Here is a 23,846-nt window from a genome sequence, read left to right on the forward strand (position 1 = left end):
CGTGAGCCGGTTCAAGGTGGCGCTGGCACAGGGCTGCTGCATCTTCTTCTCGGCAGCTGTGATGCGCAAGGTGGCAGAGCTGCCGGGGCCCGGCAGGGTGTAGGTGCTCTGGGCACAGAGCATCCTGGTGCGAGGCCGGCACACCTCCTCCACGTTCCCGCTGCTGTCGAACGTAGTTATCCGCTCGTACCCCAGGGGCGTCTGGTAGTGCCCCGCCGGGTAGAGGGAGAACTCTCCCTTCTTGAGGCAGAGATCGAGGGGCGGCTGCGGGGGGCCGGGCGGGGCGGCAGGCGGTGGCGGGCGCAGCGGGGATAGTGCCGGGGTAGGGAGGCGGCGGGTTCATCTTGTTCAGCTGCAGCTCCTGAGCGGCCCCGAAGATGACGGTGTCCCCTTCTACCAGCTGTGGCCCCGGCCGCGGGGCCTTGGCCTTGGGCGGGGGCTCATGCTCGCGGTCGCCGTGGTCCCGCAGGTCGGCCAGGGCGATGGCGGGGGGCGCGGGGGCGGCGGGGCCAGCGGCGGCGGCGGCGGCGGCGGGGCGGGGCGGCCCAGCTCCCCCACGGCCAGCGCCGCCGCCCCGGGGCCGGGAAAGCGGCCCGGAGCCCCCGGGAAGGGTCCCGGCCCCTCGCCCCCCGCCTCGGCCGGCGGGTTGGCCAGCACGTCCAGCTGCACGTTCTGGTTGGCGAGCAGCGACTGGACCAGGCCGATGCTCTGCGTGGGCGACATGGCCTGCGCCGAGCTGTGGATGGGCGCGATGGGGATGTTGACGGTGCAGGGCGGGCTGCTGGCGGGCGCGCCGGGGGCGCCGGGCACTGCAAGGGACAACACAGAGCGTCACCGCCGCCCCGGCCTCCGCTCCCCGCCCCAGCCATCCCTCCCTCCCCTGCCACGGCCAGGCCTGGGCTGGGCGGCTGCCCAGTCACGGAGGGGCCTTTTAAACTATTTGCTACCTCTACGGACTCCGCGGGGCTGCTACCGGTTCCCAAAACAGCGGATCAGACCTCAGTGGGAACACGTAAGCCAGCCGGTCTCCTGTGACTCCATTGGACAAGAGCTACTTGAAACAGCTTGGTGATCAACTTTAGAGCCACTTCAGACGTCAAGTTCTGAGTGCACTTTCAGCCTACACTACGATCCCCATGGACTCTCACTAATCTGAATTAGCACTCACTCATCATCAGATTTTAACTGCTTCTGCTCGAATCAATAAAAGTTTTGCTAAATCAGGACTCACTAGTTTTCAGGGAAGGACTTTTGATAGTTAATACATCAACAAACAATTGAACAAAACAAACAAGCAAATAAACGAAAGAAGTGGAGGCTAAGAAAGTTGAAGACCTGCACTGAAGGCACTGTATAATATCTGATATAAGGTTCTTAGACTCAGTCAGCTTGGGAGAACTGGAGAACACAGACAATAGTTGGGAAAAGTTGCGTATAGTGGGTGGCAAACCAACCAGCAATGCAAAAGGAAGGAAGCTGAAACACAGAGAGAGAAATATGATGGAATGAAATGCAGACAAAACTTAGAAAAGTTCTCAGAAGATTTGTAAGGAGAAGATGTGAGGAAATAGATAGGAAGCCAGAAAGATTCAAGAAGTGGGTACTGTAGTCAGGGCAACTGCAGCATCAATGTTTGGACAGGACACAAAAGAAATGTGTAAAGAAGCATATTTTCCCACATGTGGTAGCATTGAAAAAAGGACAATGTGGCAAGAAGGAATTCTCTTGATTTTAAGCAGAAGTGTGAAGAGTGCTCAATTGTTTGCAGTTCCTTTTGCAAAGAGTGGCTTATTCCAACAGGAACTACCACTGAAAAGTCGGAGCAGGAAAATGAGGACACTGGATCCAAGCAGAGGTACAGAAGTCAAGAAGGAACAAAACAGAATAAAGAGGGAAAACAGTAAATACTATCTTATAACTTCCAAGAATATTGCAAGTTCTTTATTTTTTATTAAACTACCTGTAAGAAAACCCACAGAAAATGATAAATGACTTGTATCAATAGGTTTGTGGAAGGAAAAGAGACAAGACCAAGGATCTGGTATCATATCCAGGGTCCTTTAAATGTGCCAAATTCTGTGGAGACCTCTGATTTGCAAGACCAGATCACGTAAGAGATCCATTAGTCAGGACTCCTCCAAATGCTGCCCAGTTCCTAATTAAATTCTAATTAAAATTCTAGTCATCTACCTATGCCCTATAATTACATTTTCAGTAACATTAGGCTTTTATCAGCATCAGTCATGAACGTGGCAGGTGTACAGATGGGACTGTGCCTACGCTGGCAAATACTTACGGTAGTTCTGTTCATTCCTTTAGATGAAGGCCAACAGCCAAACTTAACTGACCCTAAGGCTTTGTGGTTCTGTGCTTGGCTGGCAGGCCATGCTTTCACCCTGATGCCTGCAGGCTTAGCAATTTAGCTCCCAGAGCCTGAGGTTTAATTGTTAGCATGGCCTGAGCAACCCCAAATGTCGCTGTCATTTTGCCTTATCCAACAAAATATCATTTGTTGTGGTGTTCCTTAATACTCCTAAGTGTTTAAATCCAACGTTTTCTTCATTTCTCCAATGGCTTTTAATTGATTAGTTTGCATACTTTGTAAGTTAAACCAATTCACTGTGCATTTGTCTTGCCAAATCTTTACTGACTACATTAAAAACACCTGTCCCAAGTGTACCTCACTCTGAACATTCCACTCCCCAAGAGCAGCTTTCTACTATGTTTTTTTTAATCTATCATGTAATCATTATTTACCCTGCAATATTTTTTCCTTTAGTATATGGTACTTTTTTCCTTTATATGCAGGCTTTAAGAAAGGATATCCTCAAAAACATCTTTGAAGGTTTAAGTAGCCACCACTTACTAAGTCAGAAATTAATTTTCAGAAGAAACTAGAAAGGAAGAAGTGGACAAGAGGAAGGCTGTTATGGAGGACAGGGTAGTATGATTCTTTTACTAGCCTTCTCAATGTGAAGAGCTGTTACAAGAGTCTCTAACAATTTTCTCTCTGTTTATGTGGTGTACCTGCAATTATGAGTACCATTTCATCTCTTATTGCAGATTCAACCCAATTTTCAGAAAGAGATGTGAAAACTTCATATTAACTTTTTGTATTACTTTCTGACAGCTTTGACCATGCTTTGTAATAGCAAACCTTGGGTGCTTCCTATTAATAATATATATACACCAATGTCTCTATTATTTTCTTCAGATACTACAGGTGAGTATCAGTAGTAAACAGAAATTAAGCAAGCCAAGTCCCTCAGACTGAGAAAAAAATGGGCTTAATTTTAAACATACAAGTATTTCTTTAGAAGAGGACTACTCTGATGCTTGGGTCAGACAAAAGCTTTGGTGCTGTCAGCAGTTGAAACCCTGGTCTGAAATAATGAGAGCATTTCCATTTGTTTCAGTAGACTCTAGCAGAAGTCTTTAATTGCTTTGCAGTGCTCACACTCCTTCCTCTTTAAAGGGTACTGCCATGACAGCCACTTCTATAGTTCCAAAAACCTGTGACCTGGCAACAGGAATCACTCAGTGATATGACAATTCTGAAAATGTATTAATTTATCCTTCTTTTCTATTATTTGTTAATATTATTGGCACAATGATTTTTTTCTTGATTGGAAGAGGTCCTGAGTACTCACAGTCCTTTCACCTCCCACATCACATCACATCACATCACCCGCACCCAAACATTCCCTGCACTGCTTAAATCTTCTGCTACCTTACATCTCAGTGAAGTGAAAAACTCTTCCTGACCCCACCTTGTTTATCAACTACTTTACTACTTTAGCCTCTTAGTAGTTATAAAAATCCAAATGAGCATCTATCACTTCTGAAAAGGTGACTGAGTTTTATGGGAACCTGCTCTCCAACCCAAGCTCCTATCAGCCGGCTGTGCTTTGATGCCATCAGGTCTCAAGAACAACCTGTTTGGGCTTCCAACACATTACATTTCTGTCCTATCAAGATGCAGAATGCAAGACTTCAGTCTGTGGAGAATTCCTAGCAAACTAAGATGAATTAGCAGACAACTAATTTCCCAATGAACTTGAAACTAAGAAGCTCTTTATGGATTATATTTTCCACACATTTTAGCCTTATTGTAACTCAGTTCTACAGGACCCCATCAGACTAAAGGATTTTGATTTGTATGTTTACCAGAGGGGACTATGACACAACTGACCCGACCTCCATCTAGCTTAACCCATTACACAGCAGCCCTCCAGCTCCTCCTTACCTGGTAAATCATCTTCATCTTCACTGAAAACATTTGGGTTAAAGACAGGCATGTTAATGTAGTCCATTGAAATCTTCCGCACTTCTGGGAGATATATTGTCATCTGCCTGGGCTGCAGATGCAGCAAACTGGTTTTATATATTACTAGAGAAAGAATATAACAAGACACAAAAAGGTCTGTTACACAAATAGCCTGTAAAGCTAAGGAAGAAGCAATTCAAAGCAGACACAAGGGCTATGAATATTGTTATTTACTGTATACATGTGCATGGGCAAGCCATTATTTGTCAAATCACTATGTAACACTTTGCATAAATGGGATAAAAGAGATTGTTGCTTTCAGCTATTTCTCTTTAAATGGAAGCAGCATCCCTGTAATTAAGTAATTAATTACTTCATCTTGTATTCACATCGATTTTTGTGGAAGGAAAACACTTTTTTCCATTCTACTTTTGGAACTTTTCACCACAGGAAACTACTGACTTCTATGACTTTAGGGGAAAACTGGAAAGCTCTCAGGAAGGGTATCTGCTGATGATTACTAGATACAGAAAAATCCCACTGGGCTCAGGAAGTCCCTGGGACCCAAACCACTGGAGACTGGGAGAACATTTGAAAGAAGTATCACTATACATTTACTCCAAACTTACATCCTTTCCTATCTGCCACTGGCAGTGAAAGAATTAGAATGACCTGTGGTCATTCAACTGCTGCTAGCAGTCCATATAGCCACAAAAGGTATCCATCTAATTCTGCATCCAGGGCATCTTTATGTACTCCTGACCCAATTATATAAGGCAACCCGGGACAAAATAAGTTTCCTAAAGAGCTCATTAAACTGCTAGGCTTGTGTTAACATTTCAGTTCAGAGCTCAGTTCTGCTAGGCAGTACCCTGTTCCTCATCCAGCCTTCCTCCTTCCAACAGAAGTAGAACTGGCCTACCCAGAAAAAGGCTGATAGACAGCTGCTGCTTTTAATGAAGGCTACCAGATTACTGATGCCTCAGCAGGAGAACCATGTGATGAGGCTTTGCACTGACTTGAAGAATCTTGAGCATGAGGCTGTAACAGCTTTTTTTTGTATCATTTGTAGCTAAATAACTATAAAAATCAGACTTTAAAAAATATTTCTATTGCAGTAACTTAAAAACTATTATTTTTATAGTACTCTTGCAAAACCTTTCTTTTATTTGTGTGGGTTTTGTTCAAATAAATTGTAAAAATAGAGGTCTGGGCTCAAATGTTAATTTACCATTTTATTACAGGTGAGACTTCTAGCATTTTATTGACCATCTCATTATTGTATTTATAGATTTTAATCTCCTTTAGTTACAGTGAATTTAATAAAATCTAATTCCCACTGTCCACGAAAATAAGTGCTTTGTTAAAGAAGCCTTTTGATCACTTACAAAAAATCTCATGGCATAAGTTTGTTGTTTGTTAGAAAGAATTTGACGTGCAAAAAAATCAACAGAGTTTACTTTTACCTGCACCAAGGTTAGTTGGTAGGAAAGCAGCCAAGCCCACAATTTTGAATTTGGTTCCCCAGATATTAGATGTGACCTGAGCAAGGTAGTTGTGCTGCAAAACAAAAACAAGATCATTTTTACCTGATAAAATCTGTATCAAGCTCTAATAAAAATCTGCAGAGCAATCAAGGTATTCCACGTGATAATGCAATTTCAGCTTCTCTTGTTTTTATTGTATTGAAACAGCCTAAAGTGCCTATGTAGCAATGGTTTTACCCAGTCATTAAGAAGACTCATTCTGATATCTAAACACCATCAGAAGTGATGTATGCAACAGCCACAGGGTGATTAAAGCTATTGAAGATCTGAACAACACGATGCCTGTGTAGTGAGAACAGGTCTGTTTCCTGGCACTTGCTGCTCCTGCCCAGCAGGACCATGGCTATTCTGTATTTCAGAGAGTGATACACCCTGCCCGTTGGTTCTATGCTCATGAATCACTTTATGGAACAATAAACAAGACAAAAATTGATTACTCAAAACAACATATATTCCCCTGGAGCTCCTAATGCAACTTCCCAAACCACTGCTTCCATGGTACCCATATTATGGGTCTGAAAGACCAGTAGATTTTTCTCAAAGGCCAGGAGTTATGCTGCCTGTATTAGGAGCAGGATCTAAGCCTCAGGTCTTCTGCTCTATTCAAAGGGCTTTTGGTCCTATCTCCATGTAACTGTTCTAGAATTTTTCATAAAAAGGAAAAAGTGAAACAAGAGAGCAGAAAAAACCAAACCAAACAAAAGAAAATTAAAGGAACACAGGCTGTTATTAATAAAATAAACAACCCAGACAGTTCTACAGCCTGCTAAGTTTCATTTATCCAGAGGACATGAACACCACAAAGAGTGCAAAGTGGTAATTCCTTTCCTTCCTTCCAATTAAGACTGTTTCATGTTAATTATGAAACAGAACATGTGGTCCTCTGAAGCAAACATTTCCTTAGCTCTGCAATCCCTAGCAAAGCAGAGAATTATGGTGGTGTTAAGACAGGCCTGAGAACACTGATGAAGTGTTTTCACATACACTTTTGAAGAGCCAACACCATCACCTAGAATAAAACCTCTCACATGGATTCACACTGACAAAGGTAAGTGGTCCTGGTATTTACCAAACAACATCTGATATTCCATTGGCACTTTCGAACATTAATACTGAACTGGAAGATGCAATTCTCTAGTTTTTCCATCCACTTATTGTAACTTAATGAAAACTTTTATTGGTGGTTATTGAGTCTCTTATCACAACCTGCTGCCTCTGGAAAGAAATGCATTTCAATCAGGTATGGTAACAATGTGCACAATACCTGAGTAATATCTTCTAAAGGAAACTCTCTTCGTGTCAGGCTTGGCGAACCAATAGAGGGTTTCCTTATTGGTAACCTCGGCGACCTTGAGATCTCCTGTGCAGCTCGTGACATCTTTGGAGATTTGCGAGCTTCTATATTGATTCTGCAGGTAAAGCAATGCTTAGAATCAACAATGGGCAAGCTAAAATGCACAAAACTCATGTCTTTGATTGGAAAGATGTAAGAAGACAACTGGGAGGATGTCGTCAAAGTGACTAATAAAGACTGGAGAGCCTACAGGATGGAGAATTATGGGTCAAATTTGAAGATACAGAAGACCTGACACACTTGCAGTAACTCATGCTGGATGCTTTCTAATTAATCTGACCCAGTTTGCAGCAGTTCTACCAGATACAACGTATCTTCCACTAATCCCTAATAGGTATAGGGATGAATTATTTCAGCTATGCAAACTTTGAGCAAAGTCTCATGAAATGAGAACATGACACCTCAGCTGACAGATTTTCACATTAGTACAGCAAGCCAAGGCTCCACAAATGTTGTCAGTGCTCCTACCCTAAGCCAAAAGTTATTTCTACTTCCCACTATACAAGGGAGGCCAAGAATACAAGCTCAAGTACCTAAAGAGCTCACTGGCAGAAATGTAACAAACAAAAGTTACATTTCAAAATCATGTTCTTAGAAAACCAAGGGTGCAAGATCGTTGTTTTTCCTGAGGCCCTGCAGTTTTAGACTCAGGAACTGATGGTTCTTTTGCCAAGTAAGTACTACTAAAGTAAAATATTGGTATTTCAAACATTGCATTCACATGTAAAAGGATGAATTTGCCCTGCCTCATACAATGGCAAGCTCACAGTACAAGGTTTTTGGAAAAGTGTCAACCACAGCTGGAAGGCAACAGGCCCTCAATCGCATAATATGAAGATGGCAGGTAGATGTCATCTATGAGGGACATCACAGACATCAGTGAGGCTCCATGCAGGTTTGGGGGATTCTGTCTACACACATAATGAATATAATGAAGAGCTGTCAGGAAAACCACCAGACAAATTAATAGCTTAGAAGCTCCTTCTGCATACTGCTACAGAACCTCGTCAATGCAGTGTTTAGGGGGGTCTGTCTGTTGAGGTTCCCTTGCAAGGCCACCACAGCATCAGTGCCACCTATGCCAGGATCTGTGCCACCTATGCATGGACATATGACTTTGAAAATATTCCTGAGGAAATAAAGGTTTTAACTAGACCAGGAACTCTAAGGACTGAGGGGGTAAAAACAGTCTGTTTGAAGGACAAAATACAGCCCATTGTGGCAAGAGAGGCAAAAGAAAAGGTGGGAGAGTTTATAAAATCTTTCTTTGAGACTGTCTGGGGAGAAATTGTGCTCTAGTGTTTCCCATTACATTTTGTCCCAGAAATTTTCCCCAAAGTCCAACTCTATACCAATCTCTGAAATCACCCCAGAACTGCACACTGTAGAGGACTCCAATCTTACAGAGGACTCCTATGTGCCCAAATGAGTTTACTTTTTCATTTTACAAGGTGTCAAGAGAGGGAAGGGGAGGAAGGGAGGAAGAGAGGCCACTTGGGGAAAAAGAAGAAGAAATATCCAACATTATTACCTGGGGAGTTTAGGTGATTTGCTAGCTCGACTGATTTTTGGAGATTTCTTTGCTGCCCAATCATCACTGAGTTCGATATCGCTGGAGTCAGAGCAGTTGCAGCTGTCAATCACAGTGGAAATCAAGCTGTTTCCATAGATTTCATCTATCAAGACAGGCCCCAGAAAATTTAAGTGCTGCTTCAGAAAACTGGTATAAATTATAACTCTCAGTCATCAGAAGCATAAACCCGATCCACAGGCAGCAGTTGGAATAAAACTTTGCAGAGAAAAATTAAACGTTCTTCACTCTGCCTTCAAACTCCAAATTTCCAATGGTTTGAACTCAAGTGAACGTGATTCAGAGGGATGAATAGCATTCAATTGACTTCACAATTGAGATGAAAGAATATTTTCTGCTAATTAGCAATCTATTTTCCAGTACTCAGAATACAAGAAGTTCTCTTTGTAAAACAGAAGGCAGCAGGGTATAATTTCAGAAGCTTCTAGGTCACACTAAAGATTTTTTTCACATCAGAAAAAAATACCAGATGCCACCATCCATGTTGCGCATATATATATGTTTTAAAACCCTTGAGGATTTAGTATCCACAGTATTGCCAGATCATTTTTATACAGAGCAACAATTCAATTCTACCTGCTTTTCCGTCTGTTTTAGGATCCATGATGACAAACTCTGGCCGCAACTTGCTGATACGACGTCCTTTCAGGATGGGCACCAGTCCCCCAAGGTATTCCAAGTACAGAGTGTAACATGGACCACCGACCTCTGGGTCATCTTCTGTCCGCTTCATCGTGCAGTGAAGCCGTTCATTACCAGCTGTTGGGTAGCTGACAAAATCTCTCATATTGTTTGGGTCTGGGATTGGAGGCTTAATTAAAGAGAGGAAGGAAAGAGAAAGTTTCCTATAGGTTATTGGTTGGGGTTTTTTTCTGTGGTGACTTAATCCCAACAGAACTAACTGAACTTGAACCCAACTATAATTTGGCAGGTGAAGATTAGTATAGGTTACTTTGGGAGCTATGCAGGGCCCACATGCAATGTGTATTATTTAGTTAGATCAAAAGTAGTTGTACACAGAAAACGAAAACTAAAGCTAGTCGCATCAAAAAGGAAGGTTGAACCTGTGGTCAGGGCATTTAATTAGACAACAACCCATCTTCAAGTTCCAGCTCTTATCAGAAACTTCTTTTTGAACTTGGTTAATGTGGTCAAGTGAAGTATCAGAGTATCTTGTCTCCTGCAGGCTCTCCAAGTGAACCTGGACACTCAGATCCCATTCCTGGTTAGTACTGGTATATGCTATGTCAATATGCTACAATGCTGTCAGCTCTGAAAGAAGCTTGAACTTCTTGTATCACTTCCAAGCACATCCTATTTGAGGGCCTATTTGTGTGCCATGTAGAGAAATACAAGCACAAAGCTCAGGGTGGGTTACTTTGCTCTGCTTGCCAGCACACTGTATTAATCCATCACAAACTCAGTCCTAAAGCAGTAGGACTGCTTTTGTCTTGGACAATTTAGCCTGTATGACACAAATACTATTAATGTGTGTAAGCCAATGGAGTTTCTTTCAAAATGAAAGTATAGTAAAAAAAAGGTAGGGAAAAAATAAGCTTCCTTAACGTGGCAAATAGGTATGGGCCGAGGAGTGAACTATAGTGCAGTCTGCAAGCTGGAGGGGGAAGAGGAATGCACACAGGGAAGAGAGTGCCTTGCCTAGCACCAAAGGTATGGCTGACAACATAGGTTGAGTGGGTGACTGGGACAAGCCAGGGTAAAGTGTATGTGCTGAGGAGGCTCCAGAAATACCCATGAGACAGGACAGGCACGTGGCTTCTGGAATCCCCGCTTCCGCCTCTCAGCTACGCAGCCCTACAACTGCTCCGCACCCCGGCATCCCCTCTAGGAGGTGACACAAGGGCTGTTGGCAACGATGTGCCCCTGAACTGCTCTCTGATCCCCACCAGGGCTCCCAGCCTTGCTACAGCCAACTGCTGCCTTCATCCAGCCCATCCCATCCCCTCCCCTGCCTTCCCTGACAGCCAGGAAATTGTCACTGATGCTCTAGAGAGGGGTGGCTCTGGAATAACATGGAAAGCATCCTGGGGAGAAGGATGGAAAGAACTAGAGACTGCTAGTCTGATAAATGCTCTGCATCTTTGGAGATCCAGGAGTTATGGTTACAGCAAGGCATTTATTGTTCTCTGACAAATGAAATTATTTACAGTTGCACAAACTGCTCTGATTAGCAGTACCCAAATGGAACCATGCTGAATTATTATTTTGTAGGCATAATTTGTTCTCATTTAAGCTGGGCCAGCCCCACTGATTTCAAATTAGTTGTTCTAGCTCTGCATTGTTTTAACAAGGACCTTTGGCTCAAGAGACTACTGCAACACATACACAAAAAATCACAAAAATGTATGTTTGAATGTTGAGCATTTACCAGCTAATGCTCTGCTTTATAGGCTGTGATAAACAGCTTGGAAATCCCAAGATGATACTGAGGGCAAAACCATGAAACAAATGAGTTGTGCAGATGATTCTGCTCATAGTACAGGAAAAGGGGTGATATCTGGGTCATTTTTCCATAGCATTGTTGGAGCAGTAAGATTAGCAGAACTCACTGTTACTAGAAATGTTTAGGCAGCCCCAGGTCCTAAGTCCGATCTTCCTGGAAATATAAGCACTCATTACATGTAAGGAGGCAACAGTTTTATCCCTGTGAATCCCTCCTGTAACCATGACACAGTATTATCACCAGCGTGAGCTTCTTCAGAAGTCTTTGTGAGTCACCAGCATATTTTACCCTTGTAATGTACTTGGAAAGGCCATCTCCATGGAATAATGCAGATCAGCATGTGTAAACCTTCTTTTCAGATTTTTAATAGGCACCAAATGCATCAGTGGGGTCTTGAAGAGGACAGGAGAGCTTTTAAAATGATAAAATCTTATAATTTAGCCACTGCCACTTAGGAGCACCATGGGGTGGGGGGCAGGAGTCTGGGAACACTTTCCTCTCCACAATACACACATTTGTTTCTTTTTACCTTGATTGTTGGTATAAAGGCAGTGGTGAGGTACGAGCAGAGCCGAGGGGGCAGGGTCAGCTTGCTGATGTCCTTGTCATCCCGCAGAGAGCTGGCGATGGTCTGCTGGCACAGCAGCTGCAGACTGGAGACCCTGTGCTCCACTCTGACCACGTACAGCGCGGGCCCAGAAGCCATCAGCAGGCGGGAATCCCTGTGACCCCAACAGATCGAGATGATGGGACGCTGCATGAAGAGCAAAAGGGTACAACTTCAAAAGATTTTGTGTAAAAGATCTTTCGCCAAGGTGGCTGCACAGCAAGTGATCACATGAATTCAGCACCGATCACATTACCCTAAGTCTTCCAGAAACTTAAAAGTGCCCACCGCTGCCCACAGAAGAAGAATGTGCACATCTGAAATCATCAAAAACAGCAGTTGATGTTTATTCAGTGCTTTTGATCAGAATGCTTAAAGCTCTTCACACAAGGAATCAGCTACCAAATTCAGTACCTAGATAGGATAAGTGACATTAAAGACACAGGGTGTTGAGAAGCAGGATCTTTTGATGCCCTATCCAAATGATTTATTCAGTCATCTAATCAGTCCTCATGCACTGGTAACAGCTCATGTTTTACAACTCAAAAGTTAAATTATGTGCCCAGAGACGCTTAAAAAACAAGTGGAGAAAACCCAATCAGCTTTCTTGTCTTGCGCCAAGTCTTCTGCAGCACAGTGTCTCTTTTGAACTATTCCCAGAGGAACTGAACTGTGAAAGAGCACCAGGAACACAACAGAGAATGGCCTTTTGTCTTGTCTACACTCAGAAATGTCTAAATCATGACAGTAAAAATAGAAAGAGTGAGGGCCAACTGGTACTAAATGTCACAATGTGGAACAGAATAATGATAAACAACTCAAACAATGCTGCTTAGGACATTTATTTCCTGCTTGCAAGGAGCTCCCTAAACTTTCCTTCTAAATCTCATCTTTCCATGTAAAGTACCAGTTTGTTGTGACCTCTTCTAACCCTGTCATCATTACCTCTGCCCTTCTTAAGGGTTACTTGCATCCACCTGTCATCTCTTGCTTTCTGTGTTACAAAGCACCTGTATTTGCTTATATACACATACCCTGTGGTATTTCAATCCCATCTGTGCAAATAAACAACATGGAGTGAAGATGAAACTCTAACTCCATGAAGAATACGATACAGCAGGCTGAGATCAGTGAACCACAAAAGATTTACTCCTTTCTGTGAAGGTCTTCCTTGTTTTCACAATCTGTGACACTCAAAAGTTTAAGCAAACATGTTTTTCATCTAAATTATGAACTGTATTTATTGAAAGGTCAGGGTATCTTTGGAATAGCTTTTCACAAGATGCATCTAGCAAGAAGATTGGTGGGTTAAAGCACCACCAATAATAGCCTTTATTCACTCCTCTATTAGCAGTATGGTACCCAGAGCGCAGGGTTAGATCAGCCCAGAAGTTACTCATCTAGTCAGGGGAGAAAGCTTCCCTTCCATTTACAAATTCAAGATGCTTAAAGGCGAGAAACTGGGAAGAGATGTTTTTATGTGACTGATATGAAGCAGAATGCAGCTGGCACAGCACTATCTCAATGTTTATCATCAAGATAAAGCTTTGGATGAAAAACTTTTTCACAGAAGAAATCTTCCCTATTATGTCACCTTATCCTAGATTTAAATTTCAAGAAAAATACTGTTTTTAAAGTAGGAGGAATGAAGGAGCTTCATTTTAATTACATCTAGGCAATATCACACACACACCTCCATGAAGGCACAAATCTTCAGGCTGACTGATATGCAAATAGAAAGCAGCAACATGTGAACCTTGTGATTTTCACAGTAATTGCTAAATGCATTTTGTAGTGGAGAACTTCAAAAGAATTGAGAAATCCTTTGTGTAGCATCAATAATTCTACATGGCTTGTCATAACCATAATCTGTGGGATACAGCCTAAAATTTGATGAGAGATCACATGAAGTATCCCCAACTGATTGGTATTTTCATGATTTGTGAGTGTGGCTCGGCCCTTGCACTGTCTGGCAGCAAGGAGACAGTTCAAGCTGCTTACAAAAAAAATACAATTGAAAAGGCACTGGCACAAGGTAGGTACCTGCTACATCTACTATATGACAGCCTGAGAACAGAGCTAGTAGAAATGACCCTGATTTTCCCCAAGGGCTGAATCCCAGCATGGGCAGAACTATCTACCTGATCATTACTGTGGGATCCAAACTGCATACTGCTGTTCACCTTGCCTCAACTGCAGCTTACCTATAAACACAGTGTGGGAACAAACAAGTATGTGACTTGGCACATAAATGTTTATTTATTGGATAGGCTTTAATGGCAGAAGAGAAGTCTAATATCCCAGCTATCATAATCCAATACAGCACACCCAGACATGATGTCTAGTGTTGCAGCTATTATAACCCAATATATCACACTCAGGTAGGACATTCTTCATCCAAATAGAATCAAATAAAATCACCTCTTTCCTCAGGTTACTGCTGCATGCAGAGAATGTTGGAGGTGCAGACAGTACCAGTGCAAGAACCTTTGCAATCTTTAACACGGTCTCAAGGCAAAGGTTTTTCAGAAGCTTTGAAACATGGGGTGGGACCTCTGGCAACATAACACTGCGGAGCTCCAAAGAGTAGAAAGTCAGAAGTTGAAAACTTCACTACAGTTTTCCAACAGGCAACCACAATTCAGTCACCCTCTAAACTTCTCAACGTGTGATGCTCTTATATTCTGTTTATGAATGTGCAAACAATATGTGAGTGCATGTTTAAACAAACACACACAATACTAACAAGTGCTGTACTGTTTGTAAATAATGGTATTTCTACTCTTCCATTTGTACAGTTATTCTCCCCACACACCTCGTATGTTTTAATACTTTCAACCTCAACAAAGTGCACTTGCACCACGCCACCAGACACACCTTGCCTTCCTTTCTCTGAAATGGTCAGACCCTTGGTGCTCCTCCAGCCTAGTATTCAGCAACACTTAATTTACAGTGAAGGGCTAAGACTTCAGATGAGCTTCAGGGAAAATTAGCCTGTCATTACAGGCTTGGAGAAATAAAAGATCACCCAAATGCCAGATCTGACCTGACCTTTAAAGTACTGCTCCAATAATATTTTTCAATAACTATGCTTCCTACTCTTTCCCTTGCTGGACAAGGGATATGAATCAATTACTGCAGCAAGTCAGTTACAAGCTGGCCACAGATTTCTTTTCAAACTCTACTTGAGAAAAAACATTGACCTCCAACAACCAACACAAAAGTATTGCTCCTCATAAAGCATCCACTTATTTGCACTGTTTTAGCAAAACAAGGAAGGACAAAAGTTGTTGTACCCAAATTGCACCTGTTACAAAATGAACAAGCAGACTCTAGAAAAGGAGAATTTTATTTTCCATGTTTGCACAGTTGGGGTTTTTTTTCTGCTAGGAACAAAGAAATGCAGCTACAAATATAACATGAGAATTTCTAATCTCACTTTGCATATAAAAATACCATCAGGTTTTGAAAAATATCAGCATAACCTGTAAATACCTGAATGAATTCCAGGGTTTAAATACAAACATGCAGCTCTATGACAGTTATCTATTAAAAGTCAGTGGCTAAAAGACAAAAAAAAAAAAAAAAAAGATGCTTTATTAGGAGAAATACTGACTGAAAACACATCTTAACAGGTGGCCAAGAAGGAGCTCTTTTGCCATTTCTTTCCAAGTGGGCTTGAAAGTGAGCTACAGCTACTCAAATCTGTACCTCCAGCTGGGATGTTGATTCCACTTAGAAAAGTGTGCAGGAATGGATATTCCTGCTCAAAGCTCTGTGGTTGCTTCTTATAAGTCACTCTACTATCTCTCTTACAGAAGAGAACACAATTCATATACATTCCATCACTTGTATGCAGTTCAGTCAATGAAAACACTGTTCTAGCTGATTCTTGCTGCCTGCCTTGAGCTCAGAAATCCTGAGCCATGGGGTCTGCCTGCTGCTTGAACTAATCCCTTGTTTATTGGCACTGGGACTCCCGCTGGGAATGAAATAAAAATAGTATTCCAGGGCAGAAAGCCCAGGAACTAACAGGACTTTCCTCAGGAGAAAGAACACAACTGCAAAATAGTATCTATCCAGTGTAAGGATATGCATGAGTAAGTACACCACTGCCTGCTTGCTCTCACTCCAGACTGCTGATGTGGAGATGCACACTCTTCCCTCTCAGAGCCAAGCTGAAAGGAGCAATGGCTGCAGTGCCCACCTGGCTCTTGTGAGTTGTGTGTGCACACCTCTGTACTGCCACAGCATTCATGGATGGCTAACACTCCTTCATTCTTCTGCTCCTCATATTTACAGTGGGAAAAATATTAACTGCTAGGAACTGATGATGAAAAATGGTGAGAAATCACACTGCTATGGCCTGATATGAGTTTTGATGTAATAAACTCTTATTTGATTTGCAGGTGTTTCTTATATCCTCTCTATTTCTACAGTATTTTTTTAAGAAGTCAACAGAACAAGACTCCATTTTAATAGAAAGATTTCCTTACAAAAGTGTCTTCATTTTCCAGTGCTGCCCAAAATCCATTTCTGCAGCAGAGGTGATCCTATGCCATATATAAAGAACACCAAGGTCTTTATTGCTATCCTAAAGCAAGTTTCATCAGTAGTTCTAAACTGTTGCTTTTTTTCCTTTATTTTTTTAAGAAAATAAACTCTTCTTGAAGCTTTGTTGTCATCCTATATCAACTAAATAAAATTGATTTCAGGCAATATAAATTAAAGGCAACATTAATTCAGATGCAACAAACCTGAATACACTGTGTGAAATAAATGAAGAAAAGTAAGCAAGGTTTGCTCAGTTGAATAACATAAAAAGCACCCTCTTCTTTCTGATCTGAATTAAACCTAAAATTGCACCTTCCTTCTCTAGTCTTTACAGAACTACCGGGTTTCTGCAGGATCATATAGTCTTAAATATATTCATTTAGATGCTGGGACATTTCCAGCAGAGAAGCCATCTGTGAAATGCTGACAGCAGTAGGTCAATAGCAAGTGGGTTGTCTTCTCAAAGACTTCTGGAAATTTCTTCTATAAGGATTTAGTCTTTGGTACACCCCTTTGAATTAGGTTTAAAAATATTACACTGATAAACACAGGTTTTTTACATTTAATCTTGTCTATACCACATGTGAAGCTTAGTTCATTCTCATCGTCCTTCACTGCACTCGAGATTTAATCTGTTCTCACACCAGTTACACAGTGATATAAAATCATAAGCTAATGTAAATTTACTGTAGAATTAAAGGTGTATAGAGGAGATCTGCATTGCAACTTCTGTGTTCTTGTTCCCCTGGTCCTCCCTGGGACATACAAAAAAAATCATAAAAACTGAAGAAGGGGCCAAAATATAAGCCACAAATTTGAACCATTAGAAAGAAAAAATTCACAAGTTTGTTAAAGTTGGCAGTTAGGTAATTTTGAAGTGATCCTGTGGGAGACTCCTGTTTAAAGTTCAGGATATAGGAGGATATGAAGCAGCTGTTTCCAATCAGAAGTGACAGCAGTTAGTTGCTATAATAAAGACCTGTCTGCACATTAGGTGAGAACTTCTAAAGTGACAGAACTGGGCTGCGGCATTTGGTAAACAATTTTAGCAAGACTATAAAACAGTCTTAAATGAGCTGATTATTCTCATCCCTGCTTGATGTTAGGAAAGGGTTGTGAGGACTTAACAAACAATGTAAGAAATTAACATTCTTCCAATAAAAACATTATGACTAGCAGGGCAGCCTGCTGTTGCAATCACATTTTTAAATGTTGAAAAAGCAGGACCATGAAAAAACAGGCATATTTTTGGTGCCTCACATTAGCGTTCGTGGTGTATACAAGGATGGGTGTAGTAAGAGGTAAATTTCACAGAAATTGATAGTATGTTCTTGAATAGTCATCAGCCAATCACCAGCCCTTAAGATATGCTCTCTCTGTAAAATTCAGTTCAACATTTGACCAGCCCTTACTGTTGCTTTTTCAGGTCTTTCCACTATATTCTGCAGTCACATCCTTGCAGGATGCCAGGCTGAAGCCCCAGAGCCAGGAACGGGAGCCACTACTACACTATGCCAACTCTCCCGCTCTGTTTATGAACGTTGTTTTTCAAGCAAAGCTACTGCTTTTATTTCGATACTTCTAAACAAGTGTGATTTCCCTATCTAGGGTTTTATAGTCAGCAAACTAGGTTTAGGAACTATAAATTCCTACAGTGAAGGTAAAAGCTTAAGAGAGTTAATCAAACGAGACAGAGGATGCCAAAACCACACTAAAGCTGGAGGAGAAGGCAGCATATAAAACATCTCAAAGGGACCCATGACAACAGTCATCATCAAGATGAGTTACCTGCAGCTCCCAAATCTATTCTACCACTGGGGTTTGCAGTGACTTTATGTTCAGTAACATTCCAGCCAAGCTGCATATAAATCCTGTCAGTTTTAGACTGAATTTTGTTATAAACAATAAAATCTGTTTCCTGAATATCCTACTGAAGACGGGACAGACAAACAGCAGAAACAAAAACAGTTCAGTATATTTTACAGATAAAATGTTCAGACATCTGCTTTGTCAAAGAACTGGGATAGAGGACCACATGGAAAATCAGTTTTTTACCTTAGTCTACTATTTTTTATGTTCATGGTTGTTTTATATTTTATGGCTTTTGTATTCAGAACAACACTTACGTATAATAAATGTGCTTTTCCAGTCACACATTTGCTTCTTCATAAAAAAGTTTTAGCAGAAGAGTTCAAAATGAGGAAATTCTTTTGTTTTCCTTGATTTTTTTTAGTCCAGTAACCAGTGATGAATTTTATAAAATCCCATTACAAGGCTGACTGCCATGGTATAGAAAACTAATTAATTTACTCTGATGAATTTGTCATGAGACAAATTACTGGGACCACTGACTCACTCTGTCATCTTTGCACATACATCTTTGGAGCAGAAGCACAGCATAACAGAAGTTACTAGCAATTTTCTTGCAACAGTGGTTTTTATCTGGTTTTTTCAATAAACTAAATACTTAACAATGTTCTAGCATACCTGTCATTTAGCTGGTAATACTGCTAGACCAGCACTGAAATACATGGGAGAATAAAGTCCACATGAGCAGATACAGGTGTTCTTCCCTCACTTCCTCCTGCAGCTGAGTAAATATGAATTTAAACGCACCAAATAAAGAGACTGAACGCTGACTAATAAGAGAAGAGGAGTGGCTCTAATTTTACGTAGGTTTATGCACACAGTTTTTTAATAAACATAAATATATCAGTTTGAATGTTATTTTTATACTGATTTCCAAAGGAAATGAGACTCCTTGATTCTGTTATTAAGTGGTGGTTGCCGCTCCCTGACCATCCTCATCCTTCACTTCCGAGCTGGCTTACAACTTCTCAAGTTGTTGGCTTTTAGTCTGCAGTTGACAAAGGGGGAAGAAATCTCCATTACATTAAAATACTGCTATTCCCAACAAAAAAATCAGCTGGAAAGAGCAGAGAGGCTTATGTTACTACTTCCACTATTAGAAATACTGCAGTACAAACTTGGCAGTCACCTGTTCTGTCTGACCTCTCAGCTGTCCTGTGAGCACTCACATAATGGCAGAATAATTAGCCCCCACATCAGCCACAATATATGCTTTCTCCCAGCTGGTTAAGTAGAGGAGAAAGGAGAAGAGCTGAAAACATGAAAAGAAGTTGAATTTATATGTGGAGAACTAGAGGAGATGAAAGTATTTAAATGAAGGAGAATTTGAGATTTATCAGGAACAAAGCAGTGAGGGAAGAGCCCGCACACACGCGTACCTTCAGGCAACCTCATCTGGTGGGCTCTGATGCTCAAACCTCAGTGGGATTTCACAGCCTGGCACCAGCTAATGTGCACCCACTGAATTCTGGTACTGAAGTAACAGAACAAGGTTTGCTTTTTACCTGGGCTGGGAAAAAGCAACACTGATATAAATATGTTTTCTTCAGAATTGATCCAGAGAGGAAAGGCTGTGCTACTTTGCTGAAAGGGCTACGTTTAAGACAATAAAGCTGTGTTTATGGATAAGTCCTTTAGGTTCCTAAATCAGCATTAGATGTCACTGTACATATTTAGGTTGGCTTTAGAGACCATTATTTCACACTTTACAGAACTAAAGAATTCTATCTAAATTAGAGTGCTAAGGTTAATAAGCAGAGGTTAATGCTAAATATAAGCAAACACAAAGGCATAGCAGATGGTTTACTATGTCACCCTTTTGCATCCATCCCAGATCAAGGTACTGGAAAAAAAAATGATAATACATGGTATCATCATTAAAAATAATTAACAGATCGACAGCATTTTCCTTCTCTTTAAGATTTCAAAGCTATTATAAAGTTTAATTACTAGCAGCAGAAATCAGAATGGAGACATCCCTATTCTGCAGAAAGTGACACAGAATTACATTCAGCTGGGCTCTGAAATACCAGCAAAGACCAATAAAGCATTTTGTGCTCCTGAGCAGCTCACAGACCATGGGTTGGCATTTACTTGGCGAGTTACATGACTGAGGTTACTGCATAACACCAACTGATTGTACATTAGAAAATTACAATAACAAAGACTGAATAATCTTGTAGTTATGATACTGGACTGGGAATATTTTTGTGCAGCTCTTGGCTCTGCTACAACATTAAGCAAGTTACTTAGTTTTTTTTCTCCTCAGTCACTTATCCATAAAACAATGGAATTTTCTTTTTCTATCTGTCTATTCATGGCCCAGCAAGTTTGGGAAACAGACTCTCTCCTTTTGTACTTCCACAATACCTAGCACAGTGGACCTTAGAATCAGGTGCGGTCTTGCATGTCTACCTTAATGCAAACAAATCTTTGTTTATAGTGCATTTTTATCTATATTGTGTTTTAGAATGGATTTGGGACATCTTGCAACCTTTCCCACATTGCAGGGCTACACCAAAGAGCTAATGTGGGAAAAACATGTCAGCAAAGCACGGAGAATTGACTTTAAAAATGCCTCCTACCTGCACAGGTGTCTCCAGAGTGTAGATATGTTCCCCACGCACGTTGTAGAACTTGACAAGTGCGCTTTTCAACAGGGAACCATTGCTGAGGTCAACCAGCTGGTTCTGCTTCTCCATGCCTGCTACTGCAAGCAGGTCTCCTTGTGTGCACCACTGTACCACCACATCTGAAATCACAAAGATGCTTTGCAATAATCACTGATTACAAACAACAGGAACAGAATTTCCAGATGCTGCAAAGTGACTTGAACAGATAAAACATGCTCTCAAAAGTTACTTAAGTAGGTAGAAACCTAAATCCTTTCATTGAAATAGTACAAAATATGCCACAGATGCACTTTTGAGAATGACTCTTTATTTTGTAAATTTAAAAAAAAGTATAAAAAACATTCTTTTTTCTCTGTGGTGAGTCTAGAATGTAATCAGTAGTTGCTCCTAAAGACATAAGGACAAGAATTTACTAGAGATGTTGAAACTGATGTGGAAGATCCTACATACAGCTTTGGGGTAAATAAGTGGAATCAAGTTAATATACAGATAAAGAGAGCAGCAAAGAGTGTTTGTCTGGAAAGGCCTATAGTGCAAAAAAGCAGAATATCTGGCAATGCCTCATGTTCTCACTGGCAGTCAATACAACTTTTAGTATAACTCGAACTAGAGTTACAACAGTACAACATGAAACTAAAAGGATTTGGACTTCTGTTCATAAATTCATATGGCCTCCATATCATATGTTTTCTTTGGCCACCATCATACAAAGATGGTGAAGGCTCTGGAGAATCTCTCTTACAAGGAGAAACTGAAGGAGCTGGGCCTGTTTGGTCTAGAGCAGGCTGAGAGAGGACCTTACCAATGCATATAAATATCTCAAAGGTTTGTGCCGAGAAGATGGCACCAGACTCTTTTCAGTGGTGCCCAGCAACAGGATGAGGAGCAATGGCCATAAACTAAAGCACAAGAACTTTCACCTCAACGTGAGGAAGAACTTCCTTACAGTGAGGGTGGCAGAGCACTGGAAGAGGCTGTCCAGGGAAGTTGTGGATTCTTCCTCTCTGCAGACGTTAAAAACCCACCAAGGCAAGTCCCGGTGTAACCTGTTCTAGAGGACCCTGCCTTGGCAGGGGGGTTGGACTGGAAGATCCCCAGAGGTCCCTTCCAACCCTAATGATTCTGTGATTCTGACTTGTGAAAATCTACTCACCTGCTTAGCAGGGCTTTGCTGGAATCACACAGGGACTGCTCAGGCTCTCATATACAGGGATATGAATATACATATCAGTTACTTCTCTTACAGGCACCTCATGATGAGGGACGCCCACAACTTAATTTGGGGATGCTTATTTCAAACCCTTATATCCTCTAGTTGTTTGTGACACTTCAAGAGTAACTCTAAACCGGTATTTTGCATTTCTGCTCGTGTTTCAAAGGCAGATTTGCATGTTCAAGGAATACTGAGCTAGTCTTTAAATCTTTTTTACTCTTAAACCAGAGGTGAAAGGCAGCTATTTTGTCTGAGACAAAGTGAAGGTAAAGACAAAACTTTCGTGCTCTGGGATGCTCAATCTGCCAAGAACCTTTTGAAGACACTTGTGGGCGAGAAGCTGTCTTCAAATGAAGAAGCAGGAGAGAAATGAGAGTTGGCAGGAAGGATCTCAAAATTGTTTCAAGTTGTCAACTTGTCATTTTCAGGGACTTTTATGTGCAATTTAAAATGGTTTTGTATTATTTCAACTTTCTGATATTTCTTATGGGAATTATGCTTCTGTACATATCAGAGGGAAACTGCATGTTCCTCAAGGTAATTTTTCCACAGCTAGGCATTGTATGCCTCTTGTTTTCTCTTAGTTTTCACCCCTCTGAGTAACCTACAATGGGATTTAATTCATCTTTCTCAGAGAGGAAAAAGATAGGCAAGTTAGAAATAAACAAGGCAAGCTGAACAGCTCCACTTTTGGTAACTGGATAACTACAGAACTACCACAATGAAAAAGCTGTGTCCTTTGGATACATGTCTTCAGGTAAAACTTGCAGCTGATCCCCATGCCAAGAGGAAGAGGAGTGGTTACTTTGTGCAGCAGTTTTCTCCCTCTCTCTCAAACTCCTACAACTAGACTGCTGCAAAGGCAGCAAAGGGGTGGATGTGGGCTGCAGCATCCTCCCAGGACAGTGTGGCTCTACTGATAGGCCTCCACTGCCAACAGGATTTTCAATGACTGCTGGACCTTTACACAAAATAACTGATAAATAGGTTCTCAGCACCAACACAGAGATTAAAAATTAGCTGGAGGTTTCATCTAGGCTAATGGTCTAAAACAGAATCAGTGGATCAGTCACCCCTCAAAACTACTTCCCAGCCACCACAGGCAGTATACCAGCCAACCTGGAACACAGAGGACTGTAAATGTGCAACAGCTCTGCAGGCAGTAGTTGTGGCTAACTAGTACAATTAGTAGATGCAGCTCAGCAGTTCTGCAGGTAGCAGTGCTCTGAGAATCACCAAGTTAAAAGGCACAAAAAAAATAAAGGATACATCTGAACAGTTCAGGACCTCCACTAGGACTGACAAAAGCTACCAGGACTGTTCAAGCTGGATGAAAAGAAGAACTTTTATTTGGGTAATCAAAGTTTTTCCTCTGTCAATTTAACAGAAATATTCCCAGTAAAATGATGGCTCTGAAAAACTAGTAGAATGGAAAAAAATATATTGTTACTGCTTGAAATAATTTCATACTTGCCTGCTTTAAAAACACATTTAGTAGCCTACAGCAGCCTATAAAGGCAAGGATATCTGCTGCAGAGATCACAGAGCAATACTGTGAGATTTTAAACACAAACACATGAACAAGAACTTGTAGACAATACTGAAGACCATACTTGGTAGTTTTGCGCATTCTTGCCTGTGATAGAAGCCAGTAAAATTTAGAGTCACTTGAAAAAAAAATATGAAGACAGAAGAAGTGTGGACATCTATATAAAACCAGATGTGAAATACTTTCCACTGTACAGTG

General features: G+C 41.3%; 1 protein-coding gene across 1 annotated transcript in view; it reads right to left on the bottom strand.

Annotated features, from left to right (window-relative positions):
• Window positions 1-23,846, bottom strand: part of TULP4 (TUB like protein 4) — a 156,687-nt gene that overhangs the window by 11,864 nt on the left and 120,977 nt on the right. Inside the window, 10 exon segments of the mRNA XM_039568257.1 lie at window positions 3-301; window positions 303-493; window positions 496-809; window positions 4,247-4,390; window positions 5,734-5,827; window positions 7,079-7,223; window positions 8,700-8,844; window positions 9,336-9,570; window positions 11,753-11,977; window positions 20,839-21,005. Of these exon segments, the coding sequence (XP_039424191.1) occupies window positions 3-301; window positions 303-493; window positions 496-809; window positions 4,247-4,390; window positions 5,734-5,827; window positions 7,079-7,223; window positions 8,700-8,844; window positions 9,336-9,570; window positions 11,753-11,977; window positions 20,839-21,005 (1,959 nt within the window).

The sequence above is a fragment of the Corvus cornix genome, chromosome 3 (genome assembly GCF_000738735.6).
Source record: "Corvus cornix cornix isolate S_Up_H32 chromosome 3, ASM73873v5, whole genome shotgun sequence".
NCBI classification, from domain to species: domain Eukaryota; kingdom Metazoa; phylum Chordata; class Aves; order Passeriformes; family Corvidae; genus Corvus; species Corvus cornix.